General features: G+C 37.8%; 1 protein-coding gene across 5 annotated transcripts in view; it reads right to left on the reverse strand.

Annotated features, from left to right (window-relative positions):
• CASK (calcium/calmodulin dependent serine protein kinase) overlaps positions 1-23,437 on the reverse strand; it is a gene marked incomplete at its 5' end in the record, with an annotated part of 208,161 nt that overhangs the window by 126,285 nt on the left and 58,439 nt on the right. For all 5 annotated transcript variants that reach the window (XM_080350342.1, XM_080350339.1, XM_080350341.1 and 2 more), the window contains one exon: positions 1,212-1,317. In XM_080350342.1, coding sequence (XP_080206468.1) covers positions 1,212-1,317 — 106 coding nt within the window. The remainder of the gene's footprint in view (positions 1-1,211; positions 1,318-23,437) is intronic.

The following is a 23,437-nucleotide window of genomic DNA, read 5'->3' on the forward strand; positions in this document are numbered from 1 at the left end:
TTCCAGTAACGATTTTCAGCTTTACATCCTTTCTCCCTTTTGCTGTTACCACCTTTTTCTCTACCTTAATGGTAAAACTAACATGTGAGAATTATTTTTAAGTGCATATCTCAAGTCAAATATTTGGCTCTAGTGGACATGCCAATTCAACTTAACACCCAGGCATGATGTGGCTTGCTCTAGCATAAGCAGGCCAAATGCATCAGAAAACACAGGAAGAAAACATCAGGAAGATCAGAAAAATGAGATATAAACGCAAATGCCCAGACACACTAGGAATGCATATATGTGGAATGTAAAAATAAGACCTGGTAGGTAAAGAGAAGGAAGATTAAATAAGGAAGATGTACAAATTAGCATTCTAAATGTCTGGTTTTGTCTTTCCCAGTTAGCTAAAACCTAACTCAAGAAGGACTAATCATATTCCCTGAAAGAAGGAATGTGGCAATCTAGGGGCTGTCCCTCCTTTTGTTTCTCATTGATTAAAAATACCTGTACACTGCTGAAAAGTCATATTTTGTTCACCTTTCTGTATGCCAATGATTACTAAACTCTGCCATTCAAGATTTCAAAACGTATCTTTTAGACAAACGCATCTTTTGAGATGATGCGAAGAGGTATGTTGATTTATCAGAATATGTAAACACTCCCATAGGCTTTACTTTCTTATTTAGTAAAAGAAAAGCAGTGCTAAAGAAACACCAGTCTGGAGAAAAGCAAACAAACACCAAAACTTTACAACTGGAATAGAATACTGTTCAGCTACCAAAGATGATGACTAGCAGCAGATTTCTAACTCATTCTCATGTAACCTTTTAGGGACACAGTAGCCACCAATGAACAGCATGTCTACCCTTAGAAAGCATGCTGTAAGCAGGGGTGTCAAACTCATTTTCAGCAGGGCCCACATCAGCCTCGTGGTTGCCTTCAAAGGGCCAAATGTAATTTTAGGACTGTATTGATGTAGGAGTTTAAGACTGTATAAATGTAGAAGTAGTTACCCCTGCTATAAAGAATCAGCCTGATGTTGGTCACTTAGCCAGCATGACAACTTTTTTTATTTGGGACAACCTGTACTTGCCGGAAATAAATATTTTCATAGCACCCAAGTCTTCTGAGCTGCAAAACAAGCAGGTGGAAGCAGACATACTTTTAGGATTTTATTTAGCAAATGACTGCAAAGAAAGGTAAAATCAAAGAGAGAAACTTACAACTCAAACACCATATAAAGCATTCCATCTGAGCTGTATGTCTCCAATAGTTCAACAATATGAGGATGCTTCAGCATGTGACAAATACTGGCTTCCCTCTTCAGATCTGTGGAAGATAATAAGGTAGTGTATTAACTATATAATCAAGCCGCTGCATTAAAAAACAGTTAAAAACAATTACAACACAACGTTTAGAAACATGTCCACATCTGAAATTTCTAATAAATTATTTAATCTTTCTAAAAAACACTGGTGAAATTCATTTTTCTCCTTCAGAACTTAAGTATGAAAATAAGTTTAAACACTCATGTAGATCTTTAAATATAAAACCACAAAACTTCATATGCTTTCTTGATTTAACTTATTAATAAGATCTCCTTGACAATAATCTGAAGAAATATATGCACATATGCATACTACACCAAGATTTTAATGCTATATATCCAACATCACTGCAAAATTATTTCTAAATACAGAAGACAGGCTCTTTCACCATACTGCTGAACTATTATAACCTATAGATCTCTAGTCTTATGCCTCTGATCAAAGAAAGGTCAACAAGAGCAGGGTGCCCAGGATGGGCATCTGGGTTCTGAACACCTCCAAGAATGGAGACTCTACAAACTCCCTAGGAAACCTATAATGAGATCTGATCAGCATTATAAGTAAATAAGTTTTTTTCTTACACTTACATTTCTTGGAGTTTACTTCTTTAATAGTGATTTTGTTTGGTTTTTTTTTTTTTTAAATCACAATATATGAAATGACATTGTGTCGTGGTTTAACCTGAGCTAGCAATATCACCACGATAGCTGTTCACTCACACCTTCCCCCCATTCCCCTCATAGGGGACAGAATCAAAAGGGAAGGGAGAAACTTAGATTGAGATAAACACAGTTTAATAACATAACAAAATACTATTCCACTACTAGTAATTTTATATATATATACATATACATAAATAAAAAATACTTAAGGCAATTCCCCACAAACTCCGTCCACGCTAAGCAGCCAGTCCAAGGAAACGATACCCCAGTCCTGTACAGCCAATCCAAAAGAGATAAAAAAAGGAAAAAGGCAGAAAAGCCCAGAGGCCTCTGCAAAATGGCAAAAGGCCGAACTAAACACCCTGACCAAAACTCCCCCAGCTGAACCCCAGAGCAAGCAAGAGCCAGAGAGCAAGCAAAAGAGCAACCCAGAAGGTCCCGACTCTTCTTAAATAATTAGCATGATGCTAATGGGATGGATACTCTTATTGATCAGTCTGGATGTCAGTCAAGCTCTGCCCCATCCATGCCCCCCTTCCTCACATCTGTGGGCAGAGCTCAGAGGCCTTGGCTCTCAGACCAGAGCAATTAAAAACATTAACTCTGTGTTGAGAACTCATGTTCTCAAACTAAGTCCAAATAATGAGCATGCTAGCTATGAAAAAGAAAGGTTTCTAATTGAATGAAGAAATTTAACCCATTTTCAGTCAAACCAGCACACACTGGCATAAACTTTAACCAGCATATATTAGCCTTCCAGAGAAGATGGAGAAAAGCAGACACAGTTGTGGTTAAAGCAAGCAGAAACTACTGTGACAACTCTCAGAGCTGAAAATATTTTTTAACCAAATAACACACTTTTTCTGATCACAAATCAATCCTTCTGTTAGTATAGATGTGTAAAAAACCAAATTGCATGAATTTTCTTTCTTCTTTGTTGAAACTATTTGTCATGGTTTAATCCTGGCCAACAACTCAATCCCAGCAAAAGCAGTATAGTACTTTTCTTATTTAATCATACTTATGTTTTGTTTTTTTTCTTTTAAACTTACCACTAGTATTCTAGAAAAAGAGCAAAATCCTGAATAAATAGCCTTTATCATATTTTGAGAGGAGAAGAAAATACCAGTCTGTATTCTGAAGTAGACATTTTAATTTTTTTATTCTTTCCATACAGTTGTTCATTGTTCAATAATGACCTCCATATATATTTATGGGAAAATATAAAGACTGTTTCTTGGTTTGAGAATGCTTACCACATTGTTGTGCTATAATAGAAAGAAATTTCAAATGCACTATTTCCATATGTGGCCTATTAAATTTGTAACATGAATCAATAACATTCAAAAATACAATCAGCAAGATGAACATTCTTTCATTTAGCAGTTACTCATATTCATGCTGGACTTTTGATCTTTTAATCATCTATAAATTCAGAAGGAAATCTCAGAACTTGAAAATGACTGAATTTCAATCTAAGAAAAAAATTTAGGTTCACAAAGTACAAATTATCTTACTAGAACTTTCACATTACACTTGCATTATACACTTCCTCCCTCAAATCCTTGCAAATATAATCTAAAACAAAATAAGCAGAGCAGCCTCTTAGAAATCATTATATAATATCATCTAAGGAAGTGGAAGTGGAGCAGCAAAAAGAAGTGAATAACTGTCTTTCATTGATACAGAAGAAATTTTGATAAATTAATATAAAACTTGTCCTTTATAAAGAGATTAATTTCTATCAAGTAAGAAGACAGCAGTATGTCTTTCACTATTGAAAATATTCACCTATCAGTTTTTATACCACCTTAATGCAGAGGAACTACTAAAACCATAGTAAGGTTCCCTTTCATCACACTTAGGCAATGATTCAACACTAAATGATTCCCACCTCTTTTCTACGCAGTGAGGTTGTCCTTGGCTTTCACTGAAGTACATATCCAATTTTTTCCTAAATAGGATCACAGGTAAGCACACCAACAGGTGGCACAAGAGAACAGAAAGCTATGTGGTTCTGTGAATGATTCTGATCTCCAGAAGTTATGGTGCTTTTGTTTTGTTTCTTACTGTATAACAACTTTAATGCTACCATGTTTCACCATGGTATCCAATATCTACTTTAGATGAAAAGCAAAGTGAAAATCCAATGGGAAACTATGGGAAAGTCCATCTTTGTTTACAGGTAAAAATTTTGGCAGCTTCCCTTAATAATTTCTTGAGGACTTTATTTATATTTTGAAAGGAAGTAGAACTGTAAGAAAATATATGCTGCCATCTACCTTGTTTGTTTTTGTAATATTGCACGAGTGAAACAATTGCTCAGATACTGAGCATCAGCATCAGAGGAAGGAGAAAGTAGAAAATAAAATCGCCAAACAGGAAAACAAATGAACAGAGGTCACAGAATGAGGTTTTGTATGACTAAGAGGTCTTGGGGCTAAGAGCAGAAGAAAGTCCTATTTCAAAACCAGCAGTGACTTGTTGAACAGTAGACCTATTAAGAGAGAAGAAAGCTAGGTGTAAGGAGACAGACGAGTACATACCACATCAGTTTAACAAAGCCACAGGGCAGAAAAGAGATGATGGATTCTGAAGTCCATCATTCGGACCGTGACCCAAATATCAAAATATGTCATGTTTAAGACCAGTAAGAAGGAAAGGAGAGGGAGGAGAAAAGGCAGAGAGAAATGGCACATGTATTTCATTGTTTTCACTTAAAAAAATGACACTATCATACACTCAAACCTTTATCTAATGTTTTTACCAGACTGGATTAAATTTAATCTCAACATCTTCCTCAAGAGGTAATTAAAATCCCAAATGCCTACAGATACTGTTCCAGTTCTGAATACAGCATAAAACCAAGCAGATGTTTGGCTGCAAGCAGGTTACTGAAGATTTCCTAAGAAAAACCCCATTATTATCTTGTGAGCCAACGTATTATCTGTAACTTATCATTTTGAATATAATATCATACAAAATATTTGTTACCTCTGTTAAGTTTTCTAAACCTCTGCTGAGTATTTTAACCATGTCATGTAGTCATAAAGGTCTCACACATCCCATATCAACATAAGCCTTTCATACTGCAAACATCTTAAAGAGTTTCAGGACAACTTTAGAATCTGCCAGCAGATCAAATTTGTCTTAAGTAACACGAGGTGACATGTACCATTTACTAATGGTTATGTATCTCATATTTAGAACAGCCTCCTTTAGTAGGAAACAAAATTTAGCTAAAAGAACATATCCTAAAGAAAGACAAGGTATTAGAATCTAAAAAAAATGGTCATCTTTTAGTTACCGGACTTTTCACTTTTTATTTGAATCCCTCATCTATTCATTTTTCTCTTCTTGATGTGGCTGAAGCCGCCTCTGTCAGCACTTCTTTTACAATTAAACATTAATGTCAATAACAATACTGAATACAACAGTAAGGTTTAAAAGTACAAGCTTAAAAAGTTTCTCTGCCAACTGCATGAAAGGTGTTGTTACAGAACCAGAAACAGGGAGAAAGATATGGTGTTTCATTTAACTTGCTAGCATACAGTCTGATATTGTACATCAGAATTTGAAAAGCATTTAAAAGCTATAATTTTACACTACCATTACCAATGTTACAGAATTTCAGTCTGTTTAGAAAACTTTGGGGTTTTTTTTAGCAACTGGAGACATGTTCAAGTTTCCCTTTTACACTCAGCAAATTATTTAGAGTCACTGTTGGTGTTGTTGAAATTGTATGAAAGTTCACACTGCTATAACAAATGAGAATTTTTAAGACAGAAAAGGGATTTTGCAGCAATAATCACCACGCAGAAAAAATGCAGCCTTGTGTTTGGACAGTGACACTGAAAATTAATTGCTGGAAACATTAGAAAGATAACTGTCCTGAATAATTGTAAAGGAAGATATATCAGACTTCCATAGAAAATACAAAATATGAGCATCACTTAAAATTTTCACGGGAGTTAACTAACTACTATCCTACGCATCTCAGACAATTCTGGCAAACACCCAACTTCCTTTCAAAACCTGATATCCAAAATTTTAAAACAACTCAAACATAGCAAATGTATTTTGAAAGTATGTTCATGGTATCCTACAGCATGGAAGAATTAGATGTTCTCTAGCAGCCTGAATTATAGCACCATTTTAACAATTCAGAAGTGACATGCACAGGCTGTAGCAGCCACATCTTTATGGAGGAGGGACCACATCAAGTTTCTAAACAAGATGGAAGGCATACATAATTTTAAAATGTATAGTATTCTGATTTTCCAGGTTCAGTCCTTTAAAGGATTAGTTCTCCAATCACGGCTGGGGTACGACAGCATTTTGAAAGCAAGTATTTACATAAGTAGTGAACTCCTTGCTTAAAATGCTTCTATATATTTTGTACAGTGAATATATGATTATATATAATTTAAATAGATGTGGTTTTAAAAGGAAATCAATACACTTTTTTTCAATTGATTGTGTTATTTTCACCTACCGTCCTTTGGTTTGCATCACGGAGAAGCTGCTGACCACTCCAACTGGAATTCATCCAGATATAACTAAACTGAATGATGTAGCTTGGGAATGTGCCTGGTGCACTGCAGTCCTGAACAGGACACAAGGCTAGACTAGTCTTAGTTCAAAGTAAACCCCTGAAGTATGTACAAGGCAGACACTGAGACCTCAGCACCAACTGTTTCACACTACAAATATATTGGGGTTTGTCTTGTGGATTAGCCTTGGTTAGCTGCTAAAATCCCACCCAGGCTCTTGCCCACTCTCTGCTCTCAGGTGGCCAGGGGTAGAAAATATCAACTACAAATATCAACAAAAAAGCTCATGCATTGAGATAAAGACAGGGAGATTGCTTACCAGTTACTATTGTGGGCAAAACAGCCATACTTGACAAAGTTAACTTAATTTATTGCCAATTAAAATCACAGAACGGTTGTGGTTGGAAGGAACCTCTGGAGATCGTCCAGTCCAACCCACCTGCTAAAGCAGGTTCACCCAGAACAGACTGCACAGGAACGTGTCCAGGTGGGTTTTGAATGTCTCCAGAGAAGGAGACTCCACAGCCTCTCTGGGCAGCCTGTTCCAGTGCTCTGGCACCCTCAAAGTAAAGAAGTTTCTCCTCGTGTTTAGATGGAACTTCCTGTGCTTCTGTCTATGATATAAATATTTATTGATTTGCATAGAGGAAGAAAAAAGATAAACATTAAACCAATACATTTTCTCCCCCCTTTCACAAGGTCAACTTCACTCCAGACTCCTCTACCCCCAAATCGATGCAGGAGGTGGAGGTCACGGTCAGTCACAGTGGTTCCTCTCCGTTGCTCCTTCCTTCTCACATCTTTCTACTGGTCCAGCACAGGTCCTCCATGGGCTCCAAGGGGTATCTGCTCTGCCATGGTGAACCTCCTCCTTCCCTGATCTTGGTATTCCCTCCTTCAGTTCCACACTCCTTTGGTCGCACTTCCAAAACCAAGTGAACCTTCATGGCAACACTACCTTAAAAAGTTTCCCTGTCCCCTCATTGTTTCCTCATTCTTGCTCCTCTGTGAAGATTACTTTTAGGCCTTATTATTCTAATAATATAGCAAGGAAATCATAAAAGCTCTTGGTGCAGTCAACATACTGCAACAGGAATGAGCAGCTGGAGGGTGGAACATCCCATACTGACATTGGCAATGAAACTCTGTACTACAGAACCACAGTGATGTTTCTGCCCAAAAGATATTTTGTTTTTCTTCCATGAGAGAGTATTCCCCTTTCTCTTAATTAAAACTGCACTGCCTGCCTTCCTGGGATATGTGATGGACTCCTCATCATGCAGATATAACTGACCAGTTAATGACTTCTTGCCTCAACAAGTAGTAAAGCTTTCCTACCTCTCCTACCTCCCCTCCCACACTCTTTGGGGTGGCTAAAGGTCTGTGGTAGCCAAGCTGATTTAACTGCTGGCTGTTTCTCCCTTCATCCCCCACACAGTCTTGCCCTCTGTTCCACTGTGCAGCAGCCTGGAGCTTGTCACGCCGCTAAACCATTTCAGTGTTAACTCAGTAAAAAAAACATTACTTTTTTTCCCCACTGGCTCGGTGTCTTGCAGTCTTAGTATGTGAAATCGCTCAGTGAGCAATCTCAAGTACAGAACTTGGCTTAAAAAAAAAGGAAAGGAATATGCAAGGAGAAAGCAAATAAGACTGTGAAAGCCAGCACTCGGAGCTGCTTAGGATGTTGCAAAACACAACTACAAGCACAAACACATACCTTTCCCTGCATAGTGTTTCCATTGTCCTCAAATCTATTATTGTATAATAAATCTGTAACTTAACAAACATGCTTAAAACATATACAAAAAAGAAACAAATGCACACAGCTTGTGAATGGCTCTTGATAAACACATCATGGTAATCAACAATGACAATGTGAGATAATCCATCTCCAGTTAGTATATTTTGTTTTAGTGCTACTGCAGCATTTGGAAACACAATGATGGCATGAAGAAAGAAAACCAAAATACAGTTACAGCTAATAATTAACAACTAGAATCCATTCCTGAGCAATCCCATGCAGAAACCTGTGAAAATCTCCATTTAATAGAATCAGCCTTTAGAGACACTCACTACATTCTGAATAACTTCCATTCTCCATTCCATTCCATTCTTTCCCAGTGTTTGGACATACATATAAACATTGTAATGGCTTTTTAGCTGAAGCTGCATGTCCTGGGAGACTTAAAAGGCAATTTTCCTTTCTCAGTTCAGATTCTATCGGCTATGAAGAACATGACAGTGGGTGTGAAAACGCACTTTCCTTTTCTCTCATGAATTCTACTACATCCACCAGACTTGTCTAGAATTACATATCTGACAGATATGGTAAGCTGGTTTGCATGGTTGTGTCCATGAAAGCAACTCCTCCCTTCTTTTACTCATTTGCTCATTTTTATTGGCCTACAAATAAGCAATGCTTCATAAGTAAGATAGTGTATTTTGGGTAATGAATCAACTTGAACTAACAAAATTGTTTAAGAATGTCTGAAAGAATATCAACAGCTACCTATTTCAGGTAATTGAAAGCAAATTATTTAATTTAATTATAATTATTAGCAACTTTTTACAAAGCGTCCACCACAATGACACACACATAAAAAAGTCACATTTAATCTTTCTCAAGCAGGAAGAAAGGTTGGATAAATCCATACCTCTCCTCTAAGATTTTCTACATTCTACATCCTCTTGGTTTATACTCAATAGCAGGTTCAGTGAGGTTGGAGAACAGAGGAAGAAGAGGGGAAACAGAGATAACTGAAACCAATGCTTCCTGGATTTTTTTTTTTAGACACACAATCTGTATTTTAAAACACTGTTAGTAGATCTCACTGCTGCAAAGTAGCAGTTTCAAAAATGTTTCACAAACTGGAGTAGGAACATGATAATCAGAAGTAGCATTACAAGCTCCATAAATTAACTTATAAAGGAATAAGGAGGGTTTTCTCTGTTGCAAGTTTGGACTTCCAAGTAGAAATGGCATTGCGGCTGAAGACATCTTCGAACCTCTGCTGTAAAATCTGAAACACTTTCATTTTCTCCTAACATTGCTCTGTTTTCAACAATTAATGAAAGGAAATTGAAAACAGTTATTGCCTCTCAAGCCATGATCAATCAAATTATGCAAGTGGGTTCACTACTGATAACCATATTATATGAAATCCCTTGTTCCCACTTGTTACACAGCACCACATAATTGCCTGAAACCCAACACCTTCCCAACTACCACAGACCACATGTTGTTATACTACGAACCACAATTTTAAATGCTTTGTGCTAAAATGAATTCTTTAACTGAGGGAAGTAGAAGGGTATGTGCAGCAGCTGATCTGTCAGAATATGCTATGAAGCTTCTTTAAAAAAATAAAAGAGAAAAACTATTAGACACAAGGTGTGCATTTGGCAAAAGAATGGTATGCACTGGCTGGAGCCCTGAACTGACAAAATGTTCAGCTGTAAGGTCACAGTAGTCTCCTTTATTCGACTGACCGAAGGCCACCATTTCATAAAGTTACCCAGATTGTTTTTTCTTGTAGTGAAAACTGATAAACGTTTAAAACTAGCAGTTCCATTAAAAGTAGCAACTGTTCCCTCTTTTGTCAATTCATTTTCCCCTCCTGCAGCATCTCTCCTGTTCATGCTGATGCAACTGCTTGTGCAACCACACAATAAACAGAATGAAAGAACTGATCCAACCACAAAAAATCTTTTTTCCCTCCCCTTAGAGCTGTTTTTCAGCTGGACTAGTTCTGGCTAGTTCTGGATATCTGCACAAACACTTATGAGCACAGTGGTGTTGATAGCACAGCAACAGAAACAACTAGATTACAGCAGCATTGCTCATCTCAACAGGAGCACTGCCTTAAAACACTTGACTATATGTTAAATCACTACTGTCTTATAACATTGCTGTCCTCCCCCCAAATACTAAAGAAGTCAGAAAACTAAGAACACTAGATTTCATAGTATTATCAGGAAATGGTAACTTGCAGTAGGTTTATATTTTCATATATTTAACTATAACTCAACTTAAAATTGAAAAATGAACTTTTAAGTCAGGTCCTATTTCTCTTTCCTCTGTCATTTCCTACGTTTGTGCAATTTCACGTCAACAAGAGTACCTAGAGATTTCCCACTAGGTGGCAACACAGCTCCTACTCTGACCTGGTTTGTCGTCAGGAACTGAACACAAAAGGTGGCTGGATTTATTTAGCTGCCGAGAGCTTTACCTTTGGCCAGTTTTATACCATTGATCTGATTAATGATGATTACAGTTCAGGCCTAAGAACAAAAAAAAGTATGTCGACCTAAAATAATTAGGTACATCCAGGGCTAAGCACCCTTTTATCCAGATTCCGTGGAAGATCATTCTCTCCTCTGTGCTTAAGGAGCCATTCAGAGCTGATGACTACGCCAGTAATCTACCACACTGCACACACCAATAATTGTATTGCACAACTAGAATACATATAAACACAGTTTGCTGCTGTTAACCAGAAGTTCTTTGTTTAATCCATGAAACTAAAACAGAGCAGTGTGTTTACTGCTTGGAAGTCCAGCAAAAAGCTTTAGAAAGCAAGAATCCGCAAGTACTTCAGTTTAAATCACTTGATTTTCTCTTTTTTAAAGGAGAAATATAATCACATAAGGAAGGGGGGCGTTCTTTTTTGTTGTTGTTTGTTTCTGGGGATTTTTTTTTGTTCTCTGTGTGTGTGTGCATGAATATATGTGTTTACGTTTTCTCTTCAGTCTTTGGCCAGGGCAATACAGGTAATGTATAACTCAGAAAGTGCTGAGAGCATCATCATCAATGTTAAATTCAGATTGGCAGAAAATGTTTACACGTAACTTCCAACATCCCTTTAACATTTTGGCCAAAATTCACTTAGGCAGATGAGGTTAACTAAAGTTCAGGCTTTGTAGCTGCTTAAATGAGTTTTTAGTACTCACATACTAAAATATTATGACATTATATCAGGTAAGTGCCCTCGAAGGGAATAGAACATTATCAAGAAAAGAATGTTACTTGATCCTGAAAAACTAAACAGTGTTCCTGTTACTGAGAATTCTAATATTTGCAGTTTTCTTTTTGTCTGAAATGTCTTTTCTTCTGTGGCTTAGCCTTTACCTGAACATAATGACGGAAATTTACTTTCTGCTGTTAAAAAATAACCTCAATTTTCCAAGAAAAAGTCTGGAATTTGAAACACACAAAGGAAATCTATTCATAGCAGATTCAGCTAGTCTAGACAAACTATCCCTAACTCTTGTTCTAGAAAGGGTTAAATAATCAATTACGCTGCTGTTGTTGAACAATAACAGGCAGAACAGAGTGCCCAAAGGCACTCAGACGAGGGGACTGGCTGCTTAAGATGCTTCTCATACAGACAAAATTTACTTGTTTGTTTGCTTTGATGAAAGTTTCTTTGGTTTTGAACTGCTGGGCTCTACACAGTCAATATGAAACCACTCGCTCACTAATGCCAGAAAGGATATAGTCTGTTTTGCCCACATCAAGCCTAGACAAGCCAGGCAAAAAAAAGGCATCTAAAATGTCAATTTACTCTGATTAAATTTATCCTACGTTTTGGTTGAGGCGGCTGTGGCACACAGCACAGGTTAATTTACAGTTTTTCTCAGGTAAAATAGAGCGAGCTGCATTATATGCTGCTGTACTGAGACAGCCTGAGTACCAAAAGCTACACCACGCTGAACTCAATGGCATCTACAGTGCACTGGGGAGATGCACCCTGAGTAACAGTTGACTATCTGGCAACATTTATGGATGATACAATTCTGCACAAATAGGAAACCCTACAGCAGACTGATGTCTGAATGCTGGAAAACTGTTGCCTTAACAAAACTTGTTTCCTGGTTCAGTGACAGAATGATGTCAGGAATCAGATAACTCTTTCCAAGCAGTAGTAATCCAGGATAAGAAAAAGTTAGTTTGGGTTTGTTCCACTTCTGTACATGCGACTCTTTGCAATTATTACCAGAAGTCATAGAGCATTTTTTCTTTTCTTTGTTAACTGATACATTATAAAGCAAGTTTTGTGAAACAGGTGTGCATGACTTAGTTCAGCAACAAAGAAACCCACTACTGAATGTATTATTTACCCAAATTTTCAGGATTTCATGCTAAGAACTAAACAAAGTTTTAACTTGACATTTTACTTCCACATATTCATGAAATACTTTTAAATATTGTCTATTGGAGTTGTAGTGCTTCAAATAACATGTTTTTCCTTTTCCACTTACGCAGTTGCAATACTCTTCCAAGTCTCTGAAACCAGTGCCCTTAAAATATATCATCCCCTTTTTCGTTCCACAAAAATCACGCTTTAGTGATGAAACCAGTGCAACTGAGCTCAAACTTGTTTCTGGCAACATTCAAGTCACAGCTCTAGGAATAAGGCTTAACTTGCCCAACTTGTTTTGGATTGTACAACAGGCTGAAAATACTGCATCATTTTACAAATAGTCATTTATGCTCTTCCCTGCAAACTAGACAAAACTGACAGAGGTAACATATTTCCAATAAAGAACCTATTCAATGACAATTTTTCCTGTGACCTGATTTGAAACCTTTTGCAACTAAAGGTCATCTGAGAAATATTCACACATTTCTCCTGATATTTAAAGAACAATTGTACTTGACCAATACAGATATGAAGCATTAAGAAAACAGTATTTCACTTCCCCTCTTTACTTTCTGGTGATAAGCGAGGAACCAAAAAATACATAGGTTTATACTGAGTAAAAATTGAGTTAGAAATCGTTTGGTCATCTAAACTAATTTGTGATCTTGGAAATTATATCAGAAAGTAGGACATACAGGCTAAGAAACAGTTCATTTGCATAGCTAAAAATAGCTAATTTCTGAGGGAGTGTCCCACTAGCTCTGAAATTCCAGGTGATGCCAATGGCAAGAACCATGTAGTAATATAAAACAATTTCCTTCCCTGTTACAGTGTATTTTGAGGGACTGGCATGGATCTACAAAGCCTTGCAGTAACCAGCTAGGTATAATGGATCGTTCCTCCTGTTTGACAGAGCAAAGGGTAAAGTACTTACACTCATAGTACTTGCATGTAAAACACTCAGAACTGAATGAACTTTCTTCAGGTGTTAAAAGAATTGACTCAAATTTGTTCCAACTAATATGTACTGTCTCAATCCTGCACAGTTCACATGAGATCCATTTTATTTCTTTGGTATTCAAATGTGAAATAATGAACAATTAGAGTAAGTACAGAGCCTTATAAATTCTGCCAATTTTTCTTGCTCTAAAGTGCAAGAGCAATGATAAGCTTGCCTCTATTTTAAATGGTTCAAGCATACAGCCACTATTATATTTTAGAAGTCCACAGAAGTAAAATAAGTTATAACAATCCATATTGTCTCTGCAAAACAGAGGTGAACAGCACTCTTTTGTTAAAACAACCAAATTTCCTTTCCTCATAAATAAGCAAAAAAAAAAAACCCAAAATAAAAAATGAAGTATCTGTCTACATTAAATACGAACCATGTCTTAACATGACAACACATGACTGAATGCAGCATTTCCCAGATCCTGAAAACATTCTGAAGCACAGTTAGTTGCACAAGATGTACTCCCCACCCCCTCCTTGAAGAAGGAAGCAAATACTAGTTCAGGCTTGACTTCTCCTCACAAACCTCTTCTGGTGAAATGACCTGTCCAGTGTATCTCAAGGTACAAAAGCATGTTCTTATTTTTCCAGGGCACTGCAGTAGGCAGAGGAAGACAAGAAACTGAGGCAAGGAGGGGTGTATTTGCCACTATAGGCCAGAGATGAGTTATGCACCCATGACTTGGACATAAAATTCAAATTTGCAAATCCATGAGATATTTATGCAGGTTGTACATGCACCTGCAACAATTTAAGAGCCTGCTCAGGCCTATCAGAATTTATTAGCTTAAATGCAGTATATGCAAAACAGCTATGCTGCTTCAGGGCATGATGATACAATGTAGTCTCTCCCAGTCAATACCTGATGGTGGACTTGAGTTAGCTGCATGTACGGTCACTTGATACTCACAGTGACCCTGGTTCTTGAGGATTTATTAGCCCAGCTAAACACGAGGTATGGATACACTAATAAACACTCCCAGAAACGGAGTGCCAAGAAAATGAGGCTGACATCCTCCAATAGGTCGAGAGAGGTTCTCCTTCCTCTCTACTCTGTCCTGGTGAGACCACATCTGGAATATTGTGTCCAGTTCTGGGCCCCTCAGTTCAAGAAGGACAGGGAACTGCTGGAGAGAATCCAGTGCAGGGCAACGAAGAGGATTAAGGGAGTGGAGCATCTCCCTTATGAGGAAAGGCTGAGGGAGCTGGGGCTCTTTAGCTTGGAGGAGACTGAGGGGTGACTTTATTAATGTTTACAGATACAAAGGGTGAGTGTCACGAGGATGGAGCCAGGCTCTTCTCGGTGACATCCAATGGTAGGACAAGGGGTAATGGGTTCAAACCGGAACACAAGAGGTTCCACTTAAATTTGAGAAGAAACTTCTTCTCAGTGAGGGTAACAGAGCACTGGAACAGGCTGCCCAAGGGGGTTGTGGAGTCTCCTTCTCTGGAGACATTCAAAACCTGCCTGGACACATTCCTGTGTAACCTCATCTAGGTGTTCCTGCTCCGGCAGGGGGATTAGACTAGATAATCTTTCGAGGTCCCTTCCAATCCCTAACATTCTGTGATTCTGTGATTTCTGGACTGTTGCTAAGCTGGAGCTGATGAATCTCAACAGATGCCAGCACATTGTGCATGCTTTGCACATCCATGTGCTTTCTAACACATTCCACTGTACCTGCATTATTGTACTTCTTTTTTCTCTATTAGCTACAATTCCTCAGTCTCCACTTACTACGGAAAAGTGAGATTCAGCTCCTTAAACAATCCTGTTGCATATCCTCATCCATGAACAACTAATTAGGGAAATAAAATGGCCTCAGACCACAGAGAAATTCACAGTTTATATATATCCGATGTTTTCCTCATACTACAGTCAGTCTGGAAAGCCTATTTGTAGTTTCTTGTGAAGTACAATGGTTAAAACACAATAAACCGCATCACGGTATTCTAAGCTGAAAGAAAAAAAATAAACCTCTAAATACATTTTTTTCAAACCTTTGAACCCTTAATATTGAGCCTAAAGCTTTGAACTTTTCAGCATTCTTGAGATATGCTTTATTAAATTAAATTATCTTTCATCTTTTGTTTTCCAAATGCCACAGAAAACCATGAAACTGGAATACATTTAAACCTTTTGTTACCACAAGCAATATTCTTCACATGATGACTGTGCTGACTTAAGAATCATCACAGACTCAAAAGTCCAATGTGTTGCCAGCAATGAATACTGGAATCAAAGAATGGTGAAAGCAGATGATATATCTGTCATAATCAATTTTTAAGAGTTTTTGCAGAAAAACATGTATCAAAAGTCTAAGATGTTATATGCCAAATTAAACTTTGAGGACTGTCACAGTGGCCTGTGGATTTTAATGGAAGCATTGACTGAGCTTTAAGTTATTGTAATTAAGTGTAAATGTAAATACCACACAAATGGAACAACCATTTCTCCTACAGACTATTCGCTTTGTTTTGCTGTCTTTTTACTGTAAATTTATCTTCAAGATCCCACAATACTGATAAAGTTCACATAACAAAAATGACCAGTTGCCTGCTAACAGCAATGAAATCTGATTCACTGTTTTTATTTTGGAAAAGGATTTTAATATACAAATCTACTATTTACACATAATGTAATTAGTAAGCTTAAAAAACTTGTAAGAAAATTTACTAAAACTGCCATTTCCTAATTTGAAAAGTTAAAAAAACGTTCTTCCACTTCTTGTACATTCCTCATTACTATAACACATTTTCACCTAATACTGTAAGTTACAAGACCTTGAGCAATAACTGCTCTTTAAGTTGGACTTTGAACACTCTTTGAGTGGTTAAAATCTGTTGAAGAATGGACTTGGACATGGAAATAAAGTATCAGCATAGTATCGGATGAAAGGGAAAAAGTGTTCGCTTTCTATAATCTTTCAAGACCTAAATAGCCAGAGAGTTGCAAGAGGATCCAACAGGGACCTGCCCAGACAGCAGATTTAAGAGAAAAAGGCCTAGAACAGAGCTTGCGTGTGTTTACAAGCTTTTTCTTGATATCTTGATACACTAAATGCTCCATCCTTTTGGCAACAGTTCAGATGGACAGAATCAGCTCCACTGCTGTAACAACAAAAGCAAACCACCTGACCCCAGAACACTCTTCGGGCTTAGCCTTTGTGCAAAAGTCTATGAAGCAAATGAAAATGACAATTTATATCTCGGTAATGGACCAACAACATCAGTTACTCTAACAAACCAAAATTACTCCTTTTCCTGTTTCAGCATGTTCTGATAATTATGTCATCACATCAAAATGCAATATGTATATCACTCAATGCCCACAAGCAAGTCCAAAGAGCAAACAGAAAAACTACGCTAGTACACCTGAAAGGAAAATTGCCTGGTTTTAACTTTCTGCCAGTGAGTGCTACCAGAATGCACGCTCTACAATTACGGCAGAAGAAACAGTGCAAAGAGACTTTTTCTTGTTCCCTTTTGAGCCTACTAACCAGATGCTGAAGGAATTTCAGAGCAACGGGAAGATGGAGAGAAGAGAGCATAAGTGAATGCACATGTACCCTGTTTCCCCAAAAATAAGACAGGGTCTTACATTCATTTTTGCTCCAAAACTTATTTTTTTTTCCTGTATAGCTGCTCAGACACTAACTAAACTGTCTTTTAAATGAACTGTAACTAGGGCTTAGTTTTGGAGTAGGGCTTGTATTTCAAGCATCCTGAAAAATCATGCTAGGGCTTATTTTTGGGGTAGGTCTTATTTTTGGGGAGACAGGGTAGCCTTCACTGCTCAGCGAAATTTATGAATAGTTTAAAAAAAAAATCAGTCTTCATGAAATGAGGTGGGGGGTTTAGTTTGTGGGGTTTGTTCTGCTTGTGTTTCTTTTGTTTTTAAATCAGATTTGAGAGACTGGAGCTCATAATCACCATTCCTTGGAAGTGGAATCCCCTTAAACTGCAGGACCACCTCTGTCAAGAACAGACACTTAAACACAGTGTATCATTTGCTTAGAATGTGAATGGAGCTCCAACTGGCTGTTTACCAAATATTAAGGTTGGAGATATCACTCAACAAGGCAATCAACATATTTTCTGCCTTAACATGTATTTCTACAACTGAAAAGTCGTCCATCTTGACAAGTGTTACAGCAGACCTTTATTGCAGTCATTATTTCTCTCGAGTTAGTGTGTGGAAACAGATATTCCTATAGATACATCAGTGTGAAGACCATTGGGCCTGCCTTAAGAATCCAGTCCTGTTATTATTCAAAAGATTCCCCTGGAGATCTGTGATATACAAACATAACTTCTCTTTTATGCTCTCTCTCTCTCTCAAAAAAAGTACTTATGTGGCAAAAGCTAACACACCTTTTTAGGTGGAGTTCATCTTTGGAAGTATACTTGAGAAAATATCTTTTCAAGAACAGCATGAGAAGACTTAACTGTAGGGAACTTTGTCCTTCCTGTACCACTTCAGAGAAGTGACAGCTACCAAGATCACCATTTACACACACAAGTAGTAATACAGATCACATTCCAAGAAGATTTAAGTGTTGCCCCATTGTAGTCCTTAAAATCTGTAAACTCTGTTGGGAATTGGGTCCTTCAATAGGTTCAACTTCTCCCACATGCAAGCATTTAAGTGAACACCAATTAACTTCCTACTAAAACATGACAAGAAGTGCTGCCAGACAGACTCCATCTAATTATGAAAGAAACAAGATTCCTTGAGCTCTCACAGTCCTAGACAACCGCAGCGGCAAGTTCAATCTGTAGGAATGCTGAGCCAGCATCTAGTCCTCTTGGTGAGGTGAAGTACTCTTACCTTCCCCACAAGAATGACCCTCACTAATACCAGGAAGGGCAAAACAAAACTATGCGAAAGTGTCACTCAGCATCTACGAAAGATAACTGTGGCAAATGTGGGGTGACAGACAACTCACAAAGTCCACACTACCTGATACAGAAGGAGGACAGAATTTCTGAGACAGATGAAGCAAATCCTGAAATCAACATCATCTCAGCAAAGCCAGTGCCCTCAAGTTCAGCAGCTCTTACTCTTTGCAAGTAACTTCAAAAGTAGGACCTGGAATTGTTAATTGTCACTATATCACAGGCAATGTTAAAAATGACAGATATTAAGAAATCTACAATAACTGGTTCTGTCACAGTGGATCAAACAATGTATTTTTTAACCTAACTTTAGTTAGTCTTCTGGGAAACCAGAGGAAATCAAGAAGCTTGGGGTTTATATTGCTGACTCTGCTAGTAACTTTCTGTGGAACTTGGAATGTATGTTTAAAGTAATTTCTCAGCTCTGTAAAGTATTAAAAACAAATCCTCCTTTAAGTTCCTTAACAAATGCCAAGACATTCTGAAAGAACAAAACATCACTTTTTACCACTAGTCTCACTTGCAATTGGACAGTATTTTTATTCACATTGCTGATTCACTTACTGTCATTGTGTATATTTGTTGGCTGGACTAATATTAGGAAATCAAGCACATACAACACATTCAGCATGAGTAGGCTATCGAAGTGCCCCTGATACATGTCTTCATTAAAATAAATTGCTTGTAGCTGGAAAACGCCATGCCAGTAAGTGCTGTTTCAGAGTGCTCAGACTGCAGTAATACACAGAGCTATTAAAAACACTTTATTTCCTAAAGCCTTTGGTACTTAAAACAAACAAACAAAAACACAAACAAAATTGCTAGGCTATAACCCTAAGAAAACACAAGTATCTACTTAGATATGATATAATATTCTCATCCTTCTATCTTCTAGGTACTTAAGTGATCAGAGTGTTTCAAAACCATACATCTTCCATTCCATTACTCCGCAATGGGCAGAAGGACCGTTGTCTCTGTCAATTTATTGAAGTTACTACTTATACATTTAATAGTTTCAAAACACAGAATTAGGAGGAAACTCAATAAAGTATTAAAGTTAAGGATAAAACTGAATTAATATCAGATTTTTTAAGTGGATTTTTTGTCTTAAATTTAACTGTATAGACAATCACTTACTGTCCGTACCTAACTTCTTCCATTCTAATTAAATAATTAATATACTGGAAGACAATTGACACAATAATGTTTGATATGGTAGGACTACAATAGCATATAAAATGTAGAAAATCTTTAAGAAAATGAATTAAATTCATAGGTTTCCTCAGCACCTCCAAGTCTTCAATATCTTTAAATCAAAATGGTTCTCTTCACTAAGAACTAAAATCTCTAATAACCTACTCCATATGTTAGCCAAATCTTTTCTTTAAACTGCTTTACAAAATAGCTTCCAAAGAACAAATATTTCCATTGGCTTTCACATCAGCTAGACTTAATTGCTTCTCTTAACATTTTTTTTTCTCTCTTCTCCAAAGATTTTCTTTATTCAAAAAAATCAAAAGATTTTTAAATTTCTTCCTAGTAAAGTAACTGTTGCCCTGGAAAATGCAGCCGTTGTTTGGCAGTATTTATAACTGGACTAAATCCATTGACTCACACTCAAAAAAGACAGATACCTCTGCATCTCTACAAGTTAATATGTGCTAATGTAACCTAAAGTATTTGATTCTCCAAAGCAACTGACATACTGACAATTTCCTGAACCCTGTGTATTTTGAACCACCTTCTCCTTGAAGCATTTCCATTCTCCCATATAATGACATACTACAGAGACCTCTCCACTCCTATATACTTCATGTGTTAAGCCATAAATACTTGCTAATGCAGATGTTAGAATGAAAGTTTCTATGAAGATCAGGTTTGTCATTCTAACATGAAAAGCAGTTCTAGAAGAGTGATATTGCACAAGGATCATTATTTATTATATCACAGTGACATATGTTTTTAGATTCACAGAACAACAAAACCCAGCATTTATGCATCAAAGAAGGTTCTCTTTGGATCAATGAATTAACAGAAATTGCAGCTCAGCTACAATTAATCTTGAGTTTTGTTGACTGCACAAACCAGAACAGAATACATGCTCGCATTCAAACAGAAAATATTTGAAAATACAGCTGATGCTTATTTTCTTCCCTATGTTTGTAACCAGCCTGAATTATTGCAAGCACAGTTAGAAGCCTATTTCTGGACTATTGGCAAGAATCATGATTCGTTAGACAAGTACAGACTGTGTCCAAAGACAGAAGTGTCTTGCGAAGTGTTTTTATTCTTCAGAATAGAAGTTGGAAATACCTCATGCATTTTGTAAAGAGATTAATACAACAATGTTTAACAATGAAGACCTGAGAGCATTCTCAAAATAAATATTTTTAAAAGCATATTTCCAGATTTCTTTGCATAAATTTAATTATGACTTTGTTTTGTTTTGCAAAGGGGGTGAAGAAATACACCTTTTTCATTTGGCTTATTGTACTGGTAAAAGCTCCCGGCATTGGAGGAATATCCTTGCTTTCCCCTCCAACCTAATTACTTTTTCAAACAAACTTTATTTTCTCCAACTCTTTCTCAAACAGTTTGCTTTCTTAAAGAATAAGGCAGCTATAATTAAACTAGAGTTTCAGAAAATAAATTCTGTGATTCTGTGAAAAGAAAAACATTAGGTTACATGATAAAACCTCATCTGCATACCCACAAAGGAGCACAGAGAGACACTGGTGTGTGGGGCAAGGAGGAGTCTGCTCAGTTGCTCCCAGACCCATCACAGGAGAGCCATCCACCCATCAAAGCAGTTATGAAGATGCACTTGTAGAATTACAGAATGGTTGTGGTTGAAGGGGACCTCTAGAGGTCACTTAGTCCAACTTCCCTGCTCAAGCAGGGCCACCTAGTTGGAATTGCCCAGGATCCTGTCCTGATGGCTTTTGAATAACCCCAAGAATGGAAACTCCATAACCTCCTTGGGTAACCTGTGCCAGGGCTCCATAACTCTCACAGTAAATAGCATTCAGACAGAGCTTCCTGTGTTTGAGACTGTGCCCATTGCCTCTGGTCCTGTTACTGGGCACCACTGAGAAAAGCCTGGCTCTGTCCTCTTTGTTCTCTCCCTTCAGGTATCTGTCCACATTGATGAGATCTTTCCTGAGCTTTCTCATCTCCGGATGAGCAGTCTCAGCTCTCTCAGCTTTTCCTCACAGGACAGATGCTCTACTTCCTTCATTATCTCAGTTGCAGCTCTTTGCTGGACTTTCTCCAGTATATTCATATGTCTCTTGCATTGAGGAGCCCAGAACTGGACCCAGCACTCCAGGTGTGGCCTCATCAGAGCTGAGTAGAGGGAAAGGATCACCTCCCTCCATCTCCTGGCAACACTCCTCCTAAGGCAGCCCAGGATGCTGTTGGCATTTTTTGTGACTTGGGCACATTTCTGGCTCATGTTCAACTTGGTGTCCACCAGGACCACCACAAGGCCTTTTCCTCAAAGATGCTTTCCAGTTGGTCAGATGCAGCACATACTGGTGCATGGAGTTGTTCCTCCCCACATCACCTTGTTGAACTTCATGTGTTTCCCGTCAGCCCATTTATCCAGTCTGTCAAGGTCCCTCTGGATGGCAACACAACCCTCTGGTACAGCAGCCACTCCTCCCAGTTTTGTGTCACCTGTAAACTGGCTTAAGAGGCACTCTGCCCCATCATCTGCCCCATCATTAATGAAGATGTGGAAGAGGATTTGACCCAGTATTGATCCCTGGGATGCAATGGTAGTTACCAGCCTCCTAGTAGACTTTGTGTCACTGATGAGCACTCTCTGGGCCCAGCTGTTCAGACAGTTTTCAGTCCACCTCATTGCCTACTCAACCAATCCATACTCTTATCAGCTTCTCTATGAGGATCTTATGAGAGACAGTGTCAAAGGCCTTCCTGAAGCCTAGTCAGACAAAATCCCTTGCTCTCCTTCATCTACCAGGCCAGTCGTTTCATCTTGGAAGTTTGTCAAGTAGGTCATCCATGCCTTCCCCTTTGTGAATCGATGCGGACTACTTCTGATGACTTGCTTGTCCTTCATGTGCCGGGAAATGGTTTCCAGGATTAGCTGCTGTATCACCTGGGATGTCCTTTGCTTATGATCTGGATGAAAGGTTGCATATCCTTATAGAACTTCATACTTCTTCCCTGGACCAATCAAATTTGCATGCAGAACTCCAAAAGAGGTCAAAACAATGATGATTTAATCAGTGACACATAGTATCCCACTCCTGGATGCCTGTATCTGGACACATGCTAGAAAGAGCACCAAAAAGAGGCCCCTAAAATATAACCTTGTATTTTATACTTTTAAAAAATTATGTGGAATGTTGCCCGAGACTGAATTCTGCATTTCCAATCAAAACCACCACATGCACCATTTCTGCAGTGAATTGTCTTCCAGTAGCAAGAAAAAAGGGCTTCTGAAAAGTAAATTCTTGCTATGTTTTCATGCATTGCTGTGATCCACTGGATCTAGTATATGGTGAGCATGCTTCAACACTTATAGAAATGCCTTCTGGAGTAAAAAGCTTGTTCCCATCTCTTATGTTTCTGCACAGAAGTGTTAAATTCTAATGACACTTTGTTTATGAAAGCTATGGCAAAACTATACAAGTTAGACATTTTTAAAATTCATACACACAAACTGGCTCAACTGAATTTAAAACCAAACCAGTTCATGTCTTCTCCAGAAAAAAAAAAACAAACAAACAAACCAAACCCAAACCAAACCCAAACCAAACCAAACAAAAACAAACAAAAAAACCCCCAAAACAACAACAACAAAACCCAAAACAACTCAAACCTTT

The sequence above is a fragment of the Nesoenas mayeri genome (genome assembly GCF_963082525.1).
Source record: "Nesoenas mayeri genome assembly, chromosome: 1".
NCBI lineage: Eukaryota > Metazoa > Chordata > Aves > Columbiformes > Columbidae > Nesoenas > Nesoenas mayeri.